Source organism: Elaeis guineensis, chromosome 15 (genome assembly GCF_000442705.2).
Source record: "Elaeis guineensis isolate ETL-2024a chromosome 15, EG11, whole genome shotgun sequence".
NCBI lineage: Eukaryota > Viridiplantae > Streptophyta > Magnoliopsida > Arecales > Arecaceae > Elaeis > Elaeis guineensis.
In genome coordinates this window covers 62,002,619-62,025,564 of record NC_026007.2, presented here as the reverse complement: position 1 = coordinate 62,025,564, position 22,946 = coordinate 62,002,619, and the positions used below count along the sequence as shown (strand labels likewise).

Sequence of the window (22,946 nt, the reverse complement as noted above, 5' to 3'; positions counted from 1 at the left end):
AGTCGAGGTCCAGCTTGGGAAACTTTCCGACCACCTTCTCTTGGCAAAGTTTGAAGCCCTTGTTGAAGGCAGCCTGACCGAACTCGACCTTCAGATCCCTCATCTCGGAGGAGGTTTTGAACTCCTCCACTGCCCGGACCATTGCCTCCGAGATCAGGGTCGGGATCTGTGCCTTCAACTTGGAGACCTCAGCCTCTGCTTTCTTTCTCTCCTCCTCCAAGGTGGCCCTCAAGTTTGTCGAGATCTGCCCCTCCTTCTGCAGCGCCTCTTGGAGACTCGCGACTTCGACAATCTTCTCCTTGAGGTGGATGGCCTCGGTCAGGCGACCTTCCTCTGCCTAGGCTGCCTCCTTCCTAGCATTGTTCATCACCTCGATGTTGGCGATGAGCTGGTGTCCAATCTGTAAGAGCGGCCAGGGAGTCAATATAAAAGCCAAAGAATAAGCAAAGTAAAGAGGCGAGAAGAAGGAGTAAATTGACCTACCTCGAGAAAGGACCCTAGAGAGTCCCAGACCTGCTGCTCAGGATCGGCGTGAACGATCCTGTGGACGACCTCGGGCAGGATGCACCCATCGACCAATCTCTTTATTAGATCCCTCTTGTTGAAGGAATTTTTTCCGGATCTTCTTCGAAGCCATCGGCCCCCTCGATGGCAGCCCTGCTGCTGCGGCTCTTGCGGGCCAATGTCTTCTTTTTTCTTCTCCGTTCGGCCCCCGGTGCCTCTTCGAGCCAGGCCTCTGGAGTGGGAACTTCGACCGGGGGGCTCCTTAAAGAGGCTCGGGGGATAGCGAGCTCGACGTCGGAGGGAGAGTCGACGGTAATGGCCACCTGGACAGGCGCGGCCGAGCTGGTCTCTTCTACCCTTGCCCTCTTCGCCGCCCCCGAGGATGCTACGCCTTTCCTTTTGAGGGTCTTGAGACCCTGGGCTAGCATTCAAGCTGCATCGGCATCCATATCTGTAGTGAATGAGGATCGACACAACTTAACAAAAGAACAAGAAGAAAGGGGAAGCAGCGAATGAAAAAAAAAAAAAAAAAAAAATATATATATATATATATATATATATATATATATATATATATATAACAGCACCGACAGGGTTGAGAGGGCTTAGGTCGACGTTAAATAAGAGTTGTTCCTTCAGGAGGTTGGAGAGAAGAGGAGCTGGATAAGTCTCGAGTTTTCTGGAGGCTTCGAGATCATCCTGTCCCAAACTAGAAGCCCGACGGACAGAATCCCTCAGGGAGCCCCAAGGAGGCAACCCCAACTCCAAGGTCGGGCATCGGACGTAGAAGTACCTCTCCTTCCAGTTATGGATAGAAGAGGGGGTACCTTTCAGCAATCTCTTTCTACCGAACTGAGGGGAGAAGTACCACTAGTCCTTTACCGAGGAATGACGCTTGAAGGTATAAAAATTTCTAAACAAAGAAAGGGTTGGCCGAACTTCGGTTAAACTACAGAGGAAAAGAAATCCTATCAAAAATCTAAAGGAGTTCGGCGCTACAGAAACTAAAAAAATATTTAAGAAGTGAAAGAGAGCAATAACAAAAGATGGAAGTGAAAGTCGAAGCCCGACGCGGAAAGCTTCTTGGTATAAACAGAAGCAGCCGGAAGGAGGAGCGCTAGCCCGGCCAGTCGGTTCGGAAAGCTCCAGCTCATACTCCGGAGGAACTCCATACTGAATCCTAATCAGTGAGAGTTCCTTCGGAGTTAGAGAGCTGGGGATGGTGTCTGGTACAAAGATCGGACGAGGTTCATCTACAGAACTGAGATTTTAGGGGGCTGGAACGGACGGACTTCTAGAACTGCTAGAGGAGGAAGCGTTGGAGGATATTTTGAATCAAGTGAAAATCCTAAAAATCCTAAAAAAATAAAAAATGGGATGCTGGCGGAAAATCAAACAGGGGAATGTAAAGGAAGAAAAATGAAAGAAGAACAACAAGAAAAAAATATATATATATATAGGGGGGAGTTCTGGAACTAACCTAGGCTGCTCCGAAGGATGCAGAGATACAGAGATGGGGACGACTCGAAGAATGCCTAAGGCCGAGAAGGACGCTGGGGAAGAACGAAACTCTCAGGAAGAAGGAGGGACCGAAGAAACTTCTAAGCAAAGTGAGACCCCTGAAGGAGGGAGACGGGTTTAAATAAGCGACGAGGTCTGGCGCAGTAATGATTGCGGATCTCTTCTAGCCGATTTACAACCGTCACGTGTCCCACTCACCATGGCAGGCGGCTGAAAGCGGCTGACAGCTGACAAAACCATTATTGCACCATACCTAGAGCAACGCTCCAACGAGAATTCTGAAAAAATCTTTTCGGATCGTCTCGATTTGAAAAGGCTCAGGCACCAGCGTACCAAATGCCAAAATATCTGAAAAACAATCGAGTGCGAAAATCAAGGAAGGCAACTTCGACTGTGAAAATTTCTCTATACTTCCTTCATTCAGAATCCGAACTCGGAAGTAGGGGGACTGGTGTTGGGTATAAAATAACCCCAGCCGAAGTTCGTAAAAGGTCGACCCTTTCAAGGCTCTTCCGACTTTCAACCTTGTGTGGCATCTTTCCGAACCTCTCCGACTGTCCGAGCTTCCACAATACCATCTGGACTTCTCCGATAATGGGCTCCTCCATTCACCTACCAGACGGCTCCAAACGCTCTCTGAGCTTCACTATCAACCGATTTTCTACAGTGATCGGCTATTCTCCGAATCTCAGCCTAGACTTCTTTCGGACTTCGTCAATGTCCGAGCTTCTCCAATAACAGGACTTCTACAGTAATCAGATTCCATCCAAGTCTCTACGATGGTCGACCACCTTTCGAATTTCATCCGAGCTCCAATGAGAGCCGGATCCCAGCCGAACTTCTACAGTGGATGGATTCCAGACAAACTCCTACAACGGACGGGCTCCACCAGTCGGATCTCTACTCCGAACTTCTTCCGAACTTCGTCAATGTCCGAGCTTCTCTAGCAGCGGGACTTTTACAATAAGAAGTCTCCGTCCGAGCTTCCACGACAGTCGGTCTTCGTCCGAGCTTTCACAATAAGAAGTCTCCATCTGAACTTCCACGACAACTGGTCTTCGTCCGAACTTCTACAGCAGAATTGAATCTCGAACTCCAACGCTCGACCTTCAACAGTGTCCTCAAGACTCCTCCAGTGGACGAACCTCCACAACGCCATCCGAACCCCACTGTCGGTCGACCCTCTGTCGGATTCCTCATGAAACTGGACCTCTCCGACGGACAGTCCTCAGACGAGCTTCTACATCAGGCAAACTCCAGACGGTCTCCTCTAGCAATCGGACTCTCACCGGACTTCTCCAACAGAAAGTCTCCGTCCGAGCTTCTACAGCAGATGACTTCCACTTGCAGCATCAGTGCCCAATCAGTGCCCAAGGCACCCGACAACAGTGGACTCGTCAGCAGCCTCGAAAACATCCAAGCCTCTCTTAGATTGCAGAGTCAGAGAGCCATTCCGCTCCATCAGATGTCCCAACCGAGCTTCAGCCGTCAGGTCTGAACTCTCTGGCAAGTCACGATAATGGCCACTACCCCACTCCACTCTCTGTAACAGATTTCACGTGGCCCCATCACTCTCTGGCAAGTCGCGACAACGGACACCACTCCACTCTCTATAACAAACTCCATGTGGCTCTGAACGGCCCCCTGACACCACTACTCTCCGTAACAAACTCCGCGTGGCCCCGAACGGCCCACTACTAGACAGTTACAGACGTCGCTGTCAATCAGTTACGCTCTCCATCTATAAAAAGGGACCCTCAGGTATGTTCTTCTCTAAGCTAAAAACTTTATCTCGAAACTCTGCTAAAATTTTATTTGATTGCTCCATTTCTGTTGAGGCAGAGTACTGACTTGAGCATCGGAGGATCTTGCCGGAGCACCCCTAGCTCCGGTTTAGACTTCTCTTGCAGGTCCCGACGGCGGACGCGATCTCCTCAACTCCAGCTTCTCCGACGTCGGCGGAATTCTGCACCAACAAGAACAAAAATATATTATATATTATAATATATATTATATATTATATTATATATAATATATTATATATTATATATTATTATATTATTTTTTTTAATTTTTTTTCTTCCTTCTCCTTTCCCCACATGCCACAACCCCCCCAAACCCCATTTGCGCCACCCCCGACTGTCCGCACCACCCCCTACACCGTCCCTTGACCTCCCAGCGAACCCACACCCCGTGCCCTCCGTAGCCACCTCCATCGCCGCCTTCACCCACCTGCAATGCCACCCTCACCCACACCACTGGTCCCCGACACCCTACCGCCTGCGACCGTCCGGCACGATGCCACCGATGGCGACTGGCATCGCTTGATCCCCGCCAAGCCCGATCTTCTCCTTCCTCACATCAGATAAAAAAAAAAAGGAAAAAGAGACTGCCAGCTCCTCCATGCCATATCCTTTTTCTCCGTGCAGTGACTGCAGGCCGTCATTTGGGGAGACGGCGGCAACTCCGATGGCAACATTTGGACAGTCGGTGACGCCAAACGTGGCACGCCGATGACCCGATTAACCAAACAAATAAAAAAAAAAGAGGGGTGGAGGGGTCATCGGATCCCACCTTGACCGATATTTTTTCCTTGCTTCCTGATGGCTACCGATGGCCGACAGTTGGGAGACGACTGTGGCCCACCGATTCATCAATTTTGGAGCCACTGTCGGTCGGATTTTGTGGAGGAGGGCACTAATTTTGGCCTCTCTCTTTTCGCTACTCATCGTGAGAAAAAAGATCGTCTGAATTTTTTAAAATATTTTTGTTCAAAAAAATTATTACCAGATTACCAAATATGTGATAATCTGGATAGCCATCCTTTCCCTTGATAATCCAGATTACCTCATAAAAAGTAATCTGAATTATCTGATAATCTGAATTACCAATTCAAAAAACATACCAAACGTGGTAATCTAATAGATCTCCTTTAAATTACCGACAATCTGGATAGATTGCTAGTTACCAAATGCAACCTAACTGATTTAATATAGATTTTGATGTGGCTTCTTGCTTTTCCTCTCACAAGTACACACCACGAAAGCAGGTACCTCTCACCATCTAATTAAAGATGCGAGACCAAATTGATCTATAAGTTGGCCATTTAGCCCATCTAATACACTGTCCATTTAGTATAATTAAAAGTTGAAATAGATAGTGACCTATTTGTCTATTCCATAACCTACAAGCCCAAAAACCCAAAATCTAATAAACCAAATCGAATCGAATTTTAGTAGATTAGTTTGAATTGCTTATTCCATATAATACATTAGATTTTGATTTCAATTTGAAGATTGATCTTAAACCACAGGGAACCAAACCATGCACACCCCTACATCTAATTGATTGGATATAGTTCAGCTGGCTTGAAGACTTGCAACATTACCAATTATGGATGATTACTTGGCATTGGCAGAAACAAGAGAGAATTAATTAGAAATATGATGTTATCGTATCTTTACCCGACTTATCTTTTGGGTACAATGCGGCATCAGCCGCGTACAATCATAGCACCTATAATTCATAAATAATTCTTGCAATCCAATAAGCTTTCAGACTCTGAAATTGCACATGGACCTACCAAACAATTGACCTAGCAACTGCTTCCACAACCTGGACGTCCTTCTACCAGTACAACCTCCATCCATCCACGGTTGCTCCCAGTCCTGCACAAAAGGTAGCCATGAGAGCAGCCAAGGTAGGCACCTCAGAAAGGTATAATCCCTGGAAGCATCTGGCATTTGCGATCACCCGCAGTCAGTCACCACCTGCTCTCGAGGGGCTTTCTTCATGGTTCACATCATTCTTACAAGGGGAACGGGGAAAAAGAAGAGAGAGAGAGAGAGAGAGAGAGAGAGAGAGAGTGCGTATGTGCGCGCGTGTGTGTGTGTGTGTGAGAGAGAGAGAGAGAGAGAGAGAGAGAGAGAGAGAGTTGAAACAGCAGCCACAGGGACAGAGGGCCCAGCAATTCGAAAATCAACAGCTTCAGAGCGATGGAACTGATGCAGCTCCACTCAGCCACCTCCCAGCTACCAGTCTTATTCCAAATATTTGACGAAATCCTCAATAAGAAAGTAGGAGTGCTTCAGCACACCACTGATAGAAACGGCAAGGTGGGTCCTCCATGCATCTTTAGGTCTAACCTCCATCAAACTCTCTTCCTGACGAGCCAGAACCTGTTTAATCATGGAATCCTGTTGAGTTGCATGGCACCCAAAGGGTCCTCCATGCATTACAAGATGTGGGTGCCCAACAAAAACAGGGAAAATACATGGTCCAACCATCATCCAACATGTTCATAGTTACATATCCAGAATACAAGTATAATACATAATCAAGGACAGCATATGGAGGAGAAGGAGAGGGATCTAGAGAGAATATTGTGAAGCTGCATCCTGGCCCCAACTTTCCCACCTGCTTCATGGAGGATTGTTGGCAAATGGCCCCTCAAAGGGGCCACACTGATGGATGTCAATTGATCACTACATATCCGTTTCGAAAAAACTTTATATCTGAAATTAGTCAACTACCAGTCCACCTTCGTTTCCGAGCTGGTCTCTCTGGCTTGACCTCTGTATCAGCAACAGCTTCATTCTGGGTTAACCGCACTTCATTCTCCACTTTTTTGCTCTGTGTTGTCTCTTTCTCACCTGGCATGGGAAGTCTGAAGCGTTCACTTCGCCGTTTTAGCTTAGCCATTGTGTCCAGATGACGTTCCTCTGCTATCTTATCCATAGTTTGTCCTACATCACCACTCGTGGGCTCTAACTCACCAGCATTAGTATTACCTTCAGTTTTTGTTAATTCATCCACCTGTATCACATCAGCATTCATGACTTCATCTTCCTTCACACTCACGGAAGAAAGCGTCTGCACATTCTGAGTAGCACTATAATCTCTCTCTTTGTGACTAGTCCAACGCTCCAATTTGGACCGTCCCCGTCTAGAACCCTGCTGGTTCTCATCATCTGAGGCAAGATCTTCTTCGCCTTGTTTTGTTAAAGAATCATGCAGTTGGTGAACCTTTAACTGTTCATGAATTTGGTGATGATCCTTTTTGGAGAGTGTTGCAGAAGAAAAGTTACTGCTTTCCTGCTCATTTGTGCCTTTCAAGCTAACCTGAAGGTAAACCATACACACGTATGCATCAAATTAGGAGAGTTTGTTAAGAGATAGGTCTAGAGAGTAACCTATCTTAATATAATTAATTTCTTATATTTGCAATGTCTATTGGTAATTTTATAATGAACCTTCAGCATCACTTGAAAAAAAAAAAAAAAGAAATGCATAAGTTAAACTCCGGGTCACATTGCCACATGAAATGCAGCTTCAATTTTTCAGTAATCCTAGTTATAATAGAAAAGTATCATAGAATTTGTAAAGGACAGTCCTTGGCACAATGGTAAGGTTGATCTAAGTGTCACAGATTCAAAACACGGAAATAGCCCCTCTACATAAAGGATAAAGCTGCGTACCCATGGTGGCAGGAGCCTAGTGCACTAGGGTGCCCTTCTAATGAACTAAGCTGCTTGCAAAGGGAGACAAAGGGACTTTCAAATGCCATAAGATTACGAGAATGAGAGAGAGAGAGAGAGAAAGAGAATATCAATGCACTAGATATATATGGTATCTATAACCACCTTTTATCATGAGTTCAATCAATTACTTGGTTACTGCTGGGTGAATTGTAGTCAAGTATGTGAGAAGGATTCCAACAGAGACAGATGCTGGTCACTGAGAAAATGTTAATCAATAATTTGTCAGTTATAGGGTATGCAAAAAGAAAAAGATGATCCAAAAAGATACAAAAGAACTAATTCTTGAAGTATCAATGTATGTCTCAAGAACTAGATATCATCCAGAACAAGGTTGATGAGAGTTAAAGTTGTTATCCAAAGACAAATGTCATAAGCACAATAAGCAAATTCATCATAGATTTTTCCTAACCCAAATCTGCTGTCACAAAGAACTACATAAAAGGGATTTTAAGGACATGTATGGTCCGTACTTTCTAAATCATTTTATTTTACTAGCTTTTCTTTTTAGGTGCATATGGGTCCATCTCAAACCCATCCACCTAAACCACACTTTATCAAGGTTGATCTAATTGATAATGTCCAAAATTTTGAGTTAGCAAACGGCTGAATCTAATCCATACTTTCTGCAGTAATTTTTCCGGAAAAAAGTTTTGATTTTGAAATATTCCTTGAAAGATTCTCTGAAAGTATCTTCCCAAAATACCCTTAGTGTTACTGTCACTCACAAATCCTTTATGGATCATGTGCAGCCTCTCATCCTTTTTGATCTTTCCCTCCAATTATATGGTGGCATGGCATTGCCTCCTCTCTGTGATGCCAAGCACTAAGCACAGATCTTCCCTCAAATTATTTTTGCAAGTCAATCACATCAACCAGATCCTTGGACATCTTAGAAAGATTAACCAGTCCCATCGGGCACACCAAAAATCATTCAATTATGCATGTTCCCTCAAACAAAAATCTGGCAGACCATAGAAAGAATGCCATGTGTTAAGATGGAGATATTAAGAGGGAATCTATAAAACAAAGTATATTTTCTCTTTCAAATTATGCAATTTCAATTTCTACTCAACTCCCACCAATCCTTCCAATTACACATTCTACAATAATAAACAAAAAAGCATCATCTTTCCTTCCAAAATGATATTGGCTTCCTGTTTCAAATCAAGTCAGACAAGCCAATGTCAATTTCTCATTTAATATTGCTATATTAACCTGGAGTTGCATGATACACATAAATAAGCAAGAGTAAATTAGTAATTGACAAATGTACATGGTGCAATATGGTCAGAACAGGGTACACATATAAGTAAATAAATAATTCTAAATTTATCAATTCTTGATGAGACAGTGATCATCCATCAAACATTTTCTCAGTTTCATTTGTTTATTTATAGTAACATTTTAGTTTCTTTTTCTTTAATTAATTATCATTCAGTAGTTCATTTTATGTTATTATTGTTTAAAAAAAAAAAAAAAAAACTTCTGATCCATGATAGGGATCGTCTATTCAGATCAAAATGGCCTTCACTGATCCATATTTGATCCTTTGATGTAGGATTCAGACTTGCATATGAAGTAATAGACCATGGATCATAAGATAAAGCTCTAGATTATGTTTTACATATTTGATCGATTGGAATTCCCATCCTTTAGGATCTTTATTTCTTTGACTTTTGTTAAGCTTTCAAAACATAAAGTTAGAAGTCTCCATAGTGTTTTAAAAGTTTTGGAGTAAAAAAGCAATTTATCCACAAGTTAAAAACTTGGGTCAAATGTTCATATTACCTCTACCACTATTCAAATATTGATTCCTTAGCTTCAACAAATCTTCTACCACAAAAGAAAATTGGATTCATGCATTTCGAGGGGTAAAACATGTCTTTGTGGTTATATTTAGGATATTGTTTGTGCATGAAGGTGAGAAAATTTATTATCAGACATTGAATAAAAACTAATGGACAAGGAAGGAAAATTTGTTCAGCAATTCTGGGATCAACTCATGTAACGAAAATGTTATATTGTCATCTTTATTACTCTATATGCCTATACATATATTTTTTGAGTCATCTTATGGGTTTACAAGGTGGCATAAAGCTAACCTACATAATTTCATACAGTACTTGTTTTTGGACACGATATAAACATGAGCTCATGGTTGTTAGAAGGTGAACTTCTCATGTTTCTTTATGATGGTCCCTTATTCATTGGTCATTTAAATCACTCCTTATCATGCTTGTTACTTGCCATCTTCTTTGACCCATTTTGGTACATTTCTTTGACCCTTTTCCCCATTAATGTTTAAAAAAATCAGAAAAGATCTTATGATCTACAATGGAACCACGATTCAGTCTGATTTTACTGCCTCTACAATTTACAATATGATCCCAATCTTGACAACATTCAATCTCATGACTCATGGCTCCCAACAGCCACCCTCTTTCCTGTTTTAGCTATACTACTACTTCCTCTATTAGGCTTATGTTCAATTCTTACTCCCTCTCGTCTCTTTACACTTTCATAATTTGTGTGATCACATTATTCTATCAGATCCCATGAACATTTGCAAAACCCTCTTCACAATAATAAATATATTTTCCATTGTTTTCTGCACTAGTTCCATTTTCATCTCCCCCCCCCCAACAACACTTTCATAATTTGTACTCCATGATAAATTTCTTTCATAAAATTAACATAGAAAAAAGCACCATTAATTAAATACTGTGGGTTTACTAATCAAGAGGACTTCAATTAACACAAGGTTTGTGACACATCTCATTAAGGAATTCTTTTTTCACTTTTCTATCATATTTTCATGCTACTGTTTTATTTATTTTACCATTTTATAATACACATTAATAAATATGTTATTTATTCTTCAAGTTTCATCATCCAATCTACATGCCCAATATATTTTTTTACTTTTTCAAATAAATTTTATTTCTTGTGTATTTTCATTTTATAGGTAATTTGTATTTAAATTCATATTTGTAGTCTGCCAGCCTACTTTATCATTTTCTGATTACTTTTTGAGTTGTTTTGGCACAACATAATTGCATAATGACCTTTCATTTCTTTTTATTTTTTAGTGCATTCTATTTTATTATGTTTTGTTAATATTTTTTTACTTTTTATTCTTAGTTTTGTTAGTCTGATTTTCAAAAAAAAAAAAAAATTATTTTGGTTTTCTTCTTCTGTTGCTTTCTTCTCAAATTTAATGTAATTCTCTTTTTTTTTTTTGTTATGTTTTCTCTTGTATATGTAACTGCCATCTTAACACAGCCCGTCTGCTCTGTCTGAGATGGATCTTCCCGCTCGCATCCTTCCAATGGTGTTTCCTGTTTTTTCTTTCTTTTGTTCATTTTTAAAATAGGAGAGGCATCTAAATATAAAATAATGCAACAATCAGCTTATTAATAGGTATATGATAAACTATCGATGCTAGGACTATATTACATGGAATTGGAAAATTGAAGTCCCATATCTGTTCCAATTTTTTACTACTAAATATATATTCATGCATGCAGGTTCTCATACGTACCTTGAATGCTTTAAGCCATTAAAAAATTTAGTGATGTTTCATATGCGCATTTATTCAGCCATCTCAAGGTTGCTAACAATTTAATACATGACCCATTATTTTTCCCAAAATCATGTATTAGACAAGAATCTCAACCACAAGCCATTGCAATAACATTTGCTTCCACTTAGTTTCTCTGCCATGTATTTAATTCCGTATCCAAGACTACATTTTTATAGGGGCAGAGAAGCTCTACTTAACATTAAAACTTTTCTCATTAAAAAAAAAAAAACTGACCTGTCCTACAAAGGTAAGGATTTCGATATATAGCTCATCGACTGTTCAATGAGGAGTTGGTCCTTCCCTTAAAACTTACTGTTTCATGCCAATGGACAATCATGAAAATTTGCTTCTGTAATATATTAGGAGGCTTATCTAGCCTATGCGAATTTACTATATGGTGCCATGTCACTGAAGCATACCTTGTCATTTTGGTGGATATTGTGATCTTCATGCTTTCTCCTGCCAAGCGACTGATTATTTTGCTCGTTAGCTTCACCATCTTTACCTTTTCTTGTATTTTCCCTGTGTCTGTCTCTGTACATCTGCTGGCTATCAGAAGCACTTGAAGGACGCTCGTTATGAGTGCTTAGCCTTTCATGCCTTGAGTTCCTCTCATCTTTATTGTGTTGTTTTTCACATGCATGGACATCACCATGTCCTTTGTGATGTGAAACATTCTCCTCCCCAGCACGGTCTCCTCTCTTTGACTGCTCGTTATACCGCTTTCTATCTTTGTCCTGATAATCCTTATCAGAACCAAGAGTTTTCAATTCATCCTTATTTCTACCATTCCTACACAAGCCCTTATCTTGTATAGCTCGGCCACTTCTTACCACTCGCCGCCCTTCGTCTCTTTCCCGATGTGTTGGTGCATTTTCATGAAGTTGCTTAACCTGCTGCCTGTCCTCTCTCTCCCGATGACGCAAACTATCATCCTTGTGTTTGGAAGAATAATGATCCTGAGCCTTGTCCCTCAATCGAGGACCATCCTCTCTTCTCCTGTAATCTATGTCATCATCCCTCTCTCTTTTTCTTCGGCTGGAATCTTCCCTACCCCTGTAACCATGCAAGGCATCTTCCTTATCAGCTTTTCCCCTCCTTGAAACTTCTTCATCCTTCTTTCTTCTGATGTAAGAATCATCTAAATTTTCACGGCGACTCATCAAAATATCATCCCTCTCCCTCTGTCTCGAGGTCCCATCTCTATTGCGGCCTCTCCAATCACCATCATCCATCCTTTGTTTCAAATGAAGATCTTCATCTCTGTCATTCCTGTCACTTGCCCTAACCTTACTCCTGTGCCTTGATTCTGTTTCCTCACTACGCTCCCTCTTTATGTCTTCATCTTTAACCCTTCTGCTCTGGATGCTGTCTTGTCTCCTTTGCCTAACACCAACAGAAGAACTTGACTCCTTTGGCCTCTCAAAACTTCTATCTCGAACTGGGTGTGCAGAAGTGGGATCCCAGTCCCTATGTCCATAAGAGTGATACATATTTTCCCTTCCTTTGGAAGCTATCCGGTTTCTGTCCGTCTCTTGTCTAGCATCACGACCGTAATCATCCTTCCGCCGAAGAATATATTCCTCTCCTTCACGGCGCTTGCTTATATTGCCCATCCTCCTTGATCGTCCATCTTGCATGACTTCTTCACCATTTTCATGCCGTTTCTGATAATCTTTACTGCTCCCAGTTTTTGCTCTACTGTTGTCACTATGTGAGGTCCTTAATTCATCTTCATCACCAGTATCATTGACTGCAGGTTGCTCTACTTGTGAACTTAGCTTTTGTTTCTTGTGAGGATAAATTAAGTTATCATCACAAACAGTCTCACTTGAAATGTGAAAATCTGAAGTGATTTCTTCACCTTCTACGTCAATGCTATCAGCCAGTGCAAGCTTCTCATCATGTTCATACTTTTGTTCAATGCTCAGCTCCCCTGCAGTTTCACCTGCAACTGCAGGTGATACTTCAGAAGTCTGGTTAACTTCGGTACTGTCAAGCAGTTTTTCTTTCTGGTGATCATCATGCCTCTTTGAATGGGCACTTTGGCTAGGAACTACATCATTTGAGGGTTCACCACTTGCACTGGAGTGCCTTCCTTGTGAGGTCCCTCGAGCCAACCTGAAGGTGTAGGCAAGCGATCTTTATTCACTACTTTATTATAGGATACCACTGTAGCTGACAACAAGACTCAATACTAAAGCAAGCCATGGAAACCAACTTATCAAGAAATTCTATAAATACAAAAAGTTTCGGGATTTGAAAATTTTCAATCAGATAGGCATGGAAAGATATATAAATTTGAAACTTTAGCCACTAAAACAGATACCCTGATGCACAACCACATTTTTGAGGATTACAAAGTGGAATCATAAATACAGTATGCAGCTTTGAAAACTTAAAAATAAGCAAATATCATTTATCCAATAAATCCTGAACATACGATCTAGCAAAAGAGATCTGAATGTGAAAACTCAAAGGACAGTCCTCTGCATAATCTATGTCATTTTTAGGAGGTGGTCATTGCCATGCACATTGGAGCGGGACTATGTTTATGCATAGATAATGACTACATTGCTAGAATGTGCATGACAGCAAAATCAAGATCCACCACTGGAAAGACATCCAGACATGTGCAAGAGAATATAATCCCCACAAAATTACATAGCCTGGGGCAAACAGAATGTGCATGTTGGATCTGAGCAATAAAATTATTATACCAAAAGCAACTGGTACATGATTTGTCCATTGCACATAAGCCATGAGCCTTTAGAATTTTTCATCCTCTTTAATATAGGTCGTTGGCAAATCCTATGTCTTAGACAGTTGATTTTTCATGTCTTTAACTAAATGATAAGATTTAATGGGAATTATCAGAGAAAGGAAAAAAAATGTTGTCATAAGTGAACTTAATTGATCAAACTATATGAACGGTATCACTAGGGGTTTGTTTGTTAGAACGATGTGCTTGCAAAGTGGAAAGAGATCCGGTTCTCTTTCAGAAAATTATAACGAACATTGGCATTACCTGCTTCAGTATTCACTGCTAGATGTTGCTTTAGGTTCACTTGTTGCAGGCAGTAACTGCTGGTTACTGTTCATATCTGATGGTTTCTTAATCAGGTTCGCAACTATGGAATCTGATATGATCCATGCCTGAAATGATTTGGTTACTCTTATTGCATCTACTTACATCATTTAGAATGGTTCTAAGTTATGTGGATTGCTGACAAAGTATTGAATGGCCTACAAGGATGCATCAAACAGGCAGCCCAGCAACAGGATTTATCAGTTAACCAGAAGTAAATATTAAGGGAAGATGCGAACTCCAATAAGAGCACTGCAAACATTGCATCAGCAGAATGCAGCCAGCATAAGTGGAATAAATTGTCCTTACCAATAAGAAAACTCGAATTAGAATTACTAGATTACAGGTTTATCCTCAGGACTTTCTAATGCACAGTGAAAGGAGGCATTTAACCATATCGGGCAAGTTCCATACAACATAAATTTTAACCAGAATCAGCTATGCCTTGACCAGAGATACTCCCCATCTCACTTTTGAGGAGTTAAAGGACTGAAGCATGCCTATTTAATCTTAGTGTATGCAGCATGCCAGTTCCTCTATGCATCATCCATTTCTTTGGCAGAAACAACCTGACTGGTACATATGTTTCAAAACTCAAGAAAGTTAATGGAAGAGGACATGACATGCCTTACAGACCCTTAATTTTAGGTGATCTTCTATGAACCTACATAGTAGTAGACTCCTAGTCTATCATTTGGTATAACCATTATTGCCTCAAGGCATACATCCACCTGTAAAACTATCTACAGTAGGTAAGTTTTATAGGACCTATAAATCATTTCAAGTGTTCAAATATAAGTCTAGATGAGAAACATTTAGAAAGGATGACCTGTCTTATAGCATAAAATTCTAATAGAAAAAGCTACGAATAAATGGAACTAAAGAAAATTTAGGACAAATTGAAAAGGTGGAAGCAGCTTTTCCATAACCATAGCGAACCAAGGATATGTAAAAACAACTACCTCTACTGCAATCTCATTCAGGACACAAACTGGAATACTCGAATGCAAATGTTACAACCAAGGTTCGCCGAACTGGTACCAAAGGCTGCACCAGCCGGCGATCGTTTCTAATATGGCACGAGTCTGTACCATTCCAGGGATACCAAAAACAGGGAGAGAGAGGAGGAGAGGGAGAAAAGGAGAGAGCAAAAGAGAGAGAGAGAGGGATGGAGGGAGGAAGGGGGAGGGCCAAGAGAAACTGTAACCCTCACCCTTGCAAAGCAAAAGAAAGAGGGGGGGGGAGAGAGAGCGAGGGGGGAAGGGGAGGGTCAAGGAAAACCCGAACCCGAAACCTAGTAGAGCGAAAGAGAGGGAGGGAGGGAGGACTTATCGGAAACCCACCTCTCGGACCATCGGCAAGCATTCGGGGAGGAGGGGGGGTTGTTGTGTGCAGGGGCACTCAAACATCACACCCAAACTGGCCAGCTGTCTAGAAAATGTAGGCTAGAGTGTGCTGGTCCCTATGGGTCCGACACCCCGAACAGGGCGATTCAATGCAGTACGGCCATTCTTGGTTACAAACATTAATATATTTTGAGCTATATATGAATATAAAGCAAGGCGTAGATTAAGCTAAAAAATTTATTTAGCCATTCATTAGTTTTTCATGTTTCCTCAAATCCACCTGCATTTATTTTCATAAAAAAGAAAATAAACAAAAAACTTGTCAGCAATGTAAAATGTACCTTGCATCACGATTCCCCCCAAACGATCCACTAGAATATACAGGGCTCCTTGATTTCGAATTGGAATGATGACGACCATGCGCCTCCGAGGGAATGGGTAAGATACCATCCTCGTCAGGTGCAAAGGGGCCTCTTCCAGCCATTTCCCTCTTCCTACCACTTAAACTATGGGGATTGCGGTTGTCATGTTCTGAGGTAACATGTCTTTCATCTTCAAATTCATGGCCACCTTTATAATGTTCTCCCTGGAGATCCTTCTCAGGCTTCTCTACGGCACCATCGTTCATTGCTGGATCATCCATCGAGTCCTGCAATACAATCTGATAATCGCAATATGTCTGTCAGTAGCACTAACTGTAAGCCAAAGGTACTGTCAATGAGCATAGTGTTAAGCAAACAAAGTCAACATACACAAAAAATAAAAAATAAAAAAATCCATAACCAATTCCAAAAGATGCAATATACCTCAATAATTGCATCAGAATCACGAAGTCGTGGTTGCCTCGTGTCAATAGAAGGTTGGCGTTCACCATAACCGCTTTCAACCTGTATCGCTCTCCCAGTTGGCTGGAAAACCAAATAAATGATACATAGTCAGATGTCAGTACAAGATAGCGAAAACAAGGAGACAGAAATTAATGACAAGTGGGAAAATGGAAACATGACAACAAAAATTAAGAGAAACATCAAAAAGCCATGAAGCATGATATTTTCATGAGTAACAGAACAACTGTGAAGAATTTTTAACTTATGAGGCAATATCAAATAAGATTGGATCATACTATTGGTACCCGTATATTTGCAGCTCCACTTCCTTGGCTATTAAAATCAGTTTGTCTATTGTCTGCTCTTCCATGATAACCATTATCAGCAGATATATCATGATGGCCTGCTGCAGCAGCAAGTTCAGGAGGTAAATCTGGATCATACTCCTGCAACCAAAGCAACATACTGTTGAAGCTAAAGCTTAGAAGGGAGAAATCAGTCAAGCACCTATGGCAATCCAAAATGCCAATTACCTGCTCTGATCGCCCACTCTCATAAACACGGATTTTGCTTTGCATGGTAGCCTCCAAACGAAGTTGATCCTGTGAACTCAAAAAGTAAGCCCTTGATTAATAACAACAAAAGCATGTTTTACATTGTATATGTGGTATAACAAGACTGTCGCTTGCCAGCTGCTTGCAGTAATCCTTCCACTTGTCCTCATCAAGTCCAAAATTGAAGAAATCTGAAATATCAACTCCAGGATGTCTCCATGGTTTTTCCTCGAAGCTTTCAATGTCAACATCAAAAATTGTCCTAAAAATATAAACAATTGAAAAAATAAAATAGTCAGGTATAGAAAGTCCAGAAAAGTGAATTTGGTTATAGAACTCATTTCAGTTGGGAGGATGTGCGGACAGCTGTGATCTTGTAGAAGGGTAAGCATGTTTTAATGAACATACAACTGTCACTTCATAGCCAGGTAAGCAACACAAATAAAAAAATTTGTGCAGGATATTGCTATCTAGCAACAATTGGCTGAAACACAAGCATCAATCCAACAAGAGGCATAAAAACTAAAATTAAAACATGCTAACAATTTTTTTATTTTTGTAAAGGCAACATCCCAAACACAACAAGGTAAACCCTCCAGAGATAAAATGCATCTAAAGTGACCCATAATCAAATCTTACATTCAACAACAACCATAAAGTATTTTAAATTAGAAAAATAAGTGTTAGCACATCAAACTATACTAACCAAGGTTTGCAATCTCAGATGGTACCGCTTGAGAAGGGGCATGCCATATTGTCCTGGTAGAGTACCAAGCTAGGTTTGTCATACCATCCGGAACCGGTTCTGTATGTGATATGGGCGTTATACCAACACTCAATACGCTGGACCAGCCCCATACCATTAAAGTAACAGATTAACACCAGTACATGGCCCAATACTGAGACGACGAACCTTGGTACGAAGACTCGATACACCCCTCATATCGAGTATTGGCATTGAGGTATGTATCATATGGACACTAAATATGGGGTGTACCGATTGAATACTAGTATGGGGTCTAGTACCAAGATTGCAAACTTTGATCCTAACGATCACGACAACCAATTTAGCAATTGAGGCTTCATTGGATGGCTAATTCTGTGCATTGAGCATCCATAACATTTGCTAATTTGCAGCTACAACACATGTAAATCTTATGTCAGGGTTCAAATGTAACATAGTTGTAAGAATAGCAGCAGGGATTCTTTATGAAATAGCTTGTAATCAGATAGAGGTAAGCCCATATGCGCACTTTTACCTGTCTATGCCCCATTCTTTAGCTTCCTCTTCTTTCTATATTTCCCCTTTTGCCTCTTTAAATGCAATACATATTGGGATTTTTTTTTCTTTTGTCCAGATTCACTTCTCTTAAATCTTTTTTTGCCTTTATTTACTTGAAACAAGCAAAAGAACTTCATCTGATGTCCATATATGAAGTTTTCTTATATATGGTGCAGTGATGCTAATGATTGGCTCTTGGTGTCAAGTGATGTGCCTCTTCCAAAGCACACGTTTAGAAACAAAATGTTCTTGGTGATGCTATGCTGTTCTTTGCTAAGGAAAATCTGTAGTTAGTGATGCATGAGGTCTAACTCAACACATGTAGGTATATTTGTATTGGCATCCAGCATCCTTCATGGATATCAACTTGTTAGATATTTGATTAGGCCAGAATGCTAGAAAGTCTAACTTATTAAGTACTCATGGGCAATGAATGATTGGGGGGAGGGGGAATAGTGATCTCCATATATGGAATCAGCTTTATGTTCCCTACACAGCATTCCCCTATACAACCATATCTTCCAACAATAGAATCCATCTTATTGACTAGTAGTAAACAATACATGATGCAGGGAGCTCCCCCTACACCAATTCTATTTGCCATCAGATAAGTTTCCTCCAATCATTTCCATCGATAGCCAGATATTCTAACAGCAACACTTCAAACTAAATTCTTGCTCGTACGAGCATATTTGGTGTACTATTAATTATTAAATGTCATGATTAAAACAAAAGCCAGATCAAATTAGGAGTTCTGCCATACTGGTTCAGTACCGGTCAACGTATGCATGTTCAAATATAGGTGAGTTGCCTGGAAGCCATCAAACAAGAAACAAAAAGCTACCCCTCCCCACACCCCCCCCCCCCCAATCCAACACACACACACACATTTAGCTAGTTTGATCAGAAACACATAAGATGGTTTGTAACATGATTCGAAAAATCAAAGTACAGATGCACACTCGTGAAATTATATCAAATGGAAAGACAATATTTCCTATAATCATTCACATGGCTAAGCTTACTTGTGTGCAGGAAGCGTGAAATCTAATCCACTGCCAAAAGCACGGACTGATGACCCATTGGACCAAGCAGGTCCTCCAAAAGAATGGAAACTTTTTGGGGCATTTGGAATGCCTCTGCCACCAGCAGGTCTCCAATCCCCTCTCCCTCGACCAGCAGCGAGGCCCAGGGGAAGAGGAGGACGAACCTGACCAGGAGGACCTACAGCACCACCAGATGGTCCCCCAGACACAGGTACAGCACCAGGTCTTATATACTGGAAAAAGAAAAGACAAAAATAAGCCAACAAAGGTAATTTGAAATACCATAAACACCAAGTCATAGTAAATTGTCCATCAAATACCAGTAAAAATTTGTCTCAGTACAATGGCAAAATATTAAGATGGAAGTTGCAAAATCCCAGTGCACCATTTGATATGAATGGAAATTGTAACCATGATTTTATTGTCTTAATGAACAAAAGCATTTTAACCAAATGAAAGCAAAGTAACCAATTGAAACTAGATTGTATACAATGGAGTGCCAGAACTTGGATCCTGTAAAAAGACTATAGACAAAGACTTAATCCTTGAATGTAAATATACACCATTTTTTTCTCTCTTTATAAAGTGCAAACACTCAGATAGCATTTCCACCTGCCTCTCTTGCAAAATATGTATTGCATGTGATTTCTCACCTCCATTTAATGGTTAATGCTGGTGGCAACTAATAAATGCATGTTGTTTCTGTAAGATGCATTCGTTTGATTGCCTCCCTAAACATTGTCAAAAGATGATAGAATAGATGTTATCTATCTAACTAGTAGCATCATTTTAACCAAACCTCCAGGTGTACCATAAAGCTCCTTAAGACAGTTTTAGATGCTTTAATCTCCTCTTGTATTTCAGTCCAAAGAAATGAGGTAGAAGACCCAAATTTTGCATAAACCAAAGGTTATTCATGTAGCAGCTTAAAGAATTTCTTTCTTCTAATAAACATAGATGATAGAAAATATGACTAGAAAATGGAGGGATATGCACAAAATAAATGAGAGACAAAGTGGATGCATATGAAAATTCCTAATGCCTTGCATGGGTTCCAAATGTCCAGGCATCCTAAAATGTCCAAAACTGCAATATTAAGAACTCCTGGTACAGGTGTAATTCTACAGACCAACATAAAAACAAACAAGTTATAAAAAAGCAATGAGTAATAGACTAAAGACTGATCAATAACATCTAGATAAAAACCTATTTTCGCACCATAGTACATTAAAAAGAAAAATAAAAAGTGAAACACTTCCCAAAATTGTCCAGACAATTTAGGACTAGTATGTTTAGCATTAAAATAGTTGAGAGTTAAAGCAGTACTTGCACCAATGTTTGTTCTGAATATGCTAATGCATTTTAGCATTTGAAACAGTTGACAACTGAACTAGAATTGCCCACACCAAAGGATCCATTGTCAGCACATGCCAAACGACAATCCTAATGTCTTACTGTTCAGACTAATGGAAGCTCGGACATGCCATTTTCTGAGAGTGATGAAGTACTGTGGCGTGTCGTGCAGTGTTTAACAGTTTTAAAGGGTTAGCATTCCAAGATATGTGAAAACTAAAGTGTCCAAGTAAACCTAATAAGTCACAAGGCATGTTCAACATCACATAAGGTTTTCCATGCTCATTAACAGATAAACAAGCAAATAACTCCGAGCATCCTTGGTTGACTTCTATAGGATCCAAAGCATTAAGGACTACAACAGAATTTGGTGAAAAGGATGACTCCATGAAGCTGTGACAATTTGCTTCTAAAAAGTAAATGACGATATAAGGCATTTGCTCTCCCAACCATCACATATGATGACTGACTTCTTTTGCGTTCCCTGTTGGCACATTAACAACTATTACAACCTGGCCAAAGTAATTGCTTACTGAAACCATGAAACTTTATATGGTATCAGCATCAATCCTAATAATTTATACCTTCCAATCAGAAAAGGCATTTACATTATTGGGCAGAGAAATAAAGTGACCCATCTTTATGCATCTCAGCTCTTGCTTATGAACATTGGCTCAGAGTTCGTCACTAGTTGCTTGAAAATTATCATGTGATACAGGACAACACTGCAGTATCTGAGATGATTTATTTTGCAAAGTGCGTAAGTGCAGTTGCCCCCTTCTTAGCAACATGTATTTGGCCTTCTTTTTTTTTGCACAACTAACTAATCATTTTTTTTCCTGTCAATCTGTGTATAATTAATGATCTGGTAATACATTTATGACACACTTATAAGGGCAAATTTGAGTGCATTGCCAACTAAATACATATTACAAACATAGTAAACAGAGCATGAAAATCTTTAGAAGGCAAAATAAAATTTATATAATACACTCAGAGAATACAAAGCCATTCATCTGCACATAATAATGTTCCAGATTACAGTAACAAAAGCGACATTTACAACGTCCGGACAAACTCTTTGAAAAAACTGACCTTGTAGGTGGAATGATGCTGCATGGAAAACCCATGACTGCTATATCCAATCCTCGCGGCAGGAGCGGTCCCAGCAGGACCGTTACCCTTTGCCACGTCCGCCATCTCCTTCCTTTCTCCATCCCCGGCAGGTTGGATAGCCTCCTCGCCCCAGTCTTGCTCCTCCATGGCCGGGATGTGATGATGTTGGTCTTCATCAGTGACAATGACCAAATCCTCCTCCCCATCTTCATCATCATCATCCTCGTCTCCCCCTCGATCATTCCTCTCGCCACCAAGCGGCACGTGGTTGTCATTCAGGACGATCTGCAGATCATCCTCGCTATCAGTGTCCCAATCTTCGCTCCTCGATGCCTTCACGTCGCCGCCATCCATATCAAGAAAAGGTCCCGGAGGGGCCGGACCAGCCGAGAGTCCGGGAATGACCGGGGCCTGATCCAGATCGCCGATCCCCATACTCTCTCTAGCCCCACCTCCGAGGAACGGATCGCCGTCCCCCGCCTCCTCGGCGACCTCGGCATCCTTCTTGGGGAATTCAGAAACCCTAGCCTCATCACCGTAATCCTCCTCCAAAACCCTACGCTCGCCCGCCTCGGGGACGTCCCGGGAGGGGGCCTCCGGCGCCACCTCGTCTTCCTCGTCGTCCCAATTCGCCGGAGGCTCTACGGCGGGGGGCGCGTGGCCAAGGAGCCAATCGTCATCGCCGTCCTCGTCGGGGGCGGGGGCTAGGGTTTGAGAAGGGACGGAGGGGGGCGGGGCGGGGGGTTTGGGGCGGGAGGCGCCGTGGGAGATCAGGTCGTCATCGTCGCCGTCGCCGGATAGGAGGGGTTCGGGAAGAGGTTTGGAGGCGGAGGCGGCGGAGGGGAAGGAGCGTGGCTGTGGCGGAGGGGAAGGAGGGGCGGGGGCCGAGGAGGGGGTGGGGAAGCGGAGGACATCGGTGTAGAGATCGCCGAATTCGTCGTCGTCGTCCATCGCCAACAGTGGTCTTTGGTGGGTTAGGAGAGAGCTTAGATGAGGGGGTAATAGTATACTCTTGGGGCGGCGAAGTGCAGATAGAAAGCGGTCTTGGTGCCGCAGGGGTTAAGCTAATGCCAATTTCGCATTTGGGCCCTTGCAGATCCCCAATATAACAGAACTGGCTTCACGATTTCCTTGTGCCTGGAATGTTTGTTTTATGTTACAAAAAAAAAAAAAAAAAAAAAGAATT

At 41.4% G+C, this 22,946-nt stretch overlaps 1 protein-coding gene across 3 annotated transcripts; it reads right to left on the bottom strand.

Moving 5' to 3' along the window:
• Positions 1-6,189: 6,189 nt before the first annotated feature.
• On the bottom strand, positions 6,190-22,798 carry LOC105058162 (FIP1[V]-like protein). 3 transcript variants are annotated; one of them, XM_010940996.4, is made up of 9 exons: positions 21,740-22,791; positions 19,271-19,524; positions 17,099-17,225; positions 16,943-17,011; positions 16,706-16,855; positions 16,389-16,490; positions 15,924-16,243; positions 11,568-13,269; positions 6,190-7,146 (listed from the first exon to the last, which is right to left on the bottom strand). In XM_010940996.4, exons 1-9 carry the CDS (start codon positions 22,709-22,711, stop codon positions 6,550-6,552), a joined length of 4,293 nt encoding a protein of 1,430 aa, XP_010939298.1. In that variant the 5' UTR covers positions 22,712-22,791; the 3' UTR covers positions 6,190-6,549. The 3 variants fall into 3 exon arrangements, with proteins under 3 accessions (XP_010939298.1, XP_010939299.1, XP_010939301.1); XM_010940997.4 differs by having other exon boundaries at positions 6,296-7,146; positions 16,715-16,855; positions 21,740-22,795; XM_010940999.4 differs by lacking the exon at positions 6,190-7,146 and adding an exon at positions 7,739-7,761 and having other exon boundaries at positions 21,740-22,798.
• Between the last annotated feature and the right edge of the window lie 148 nt (positions 22,799-22,946).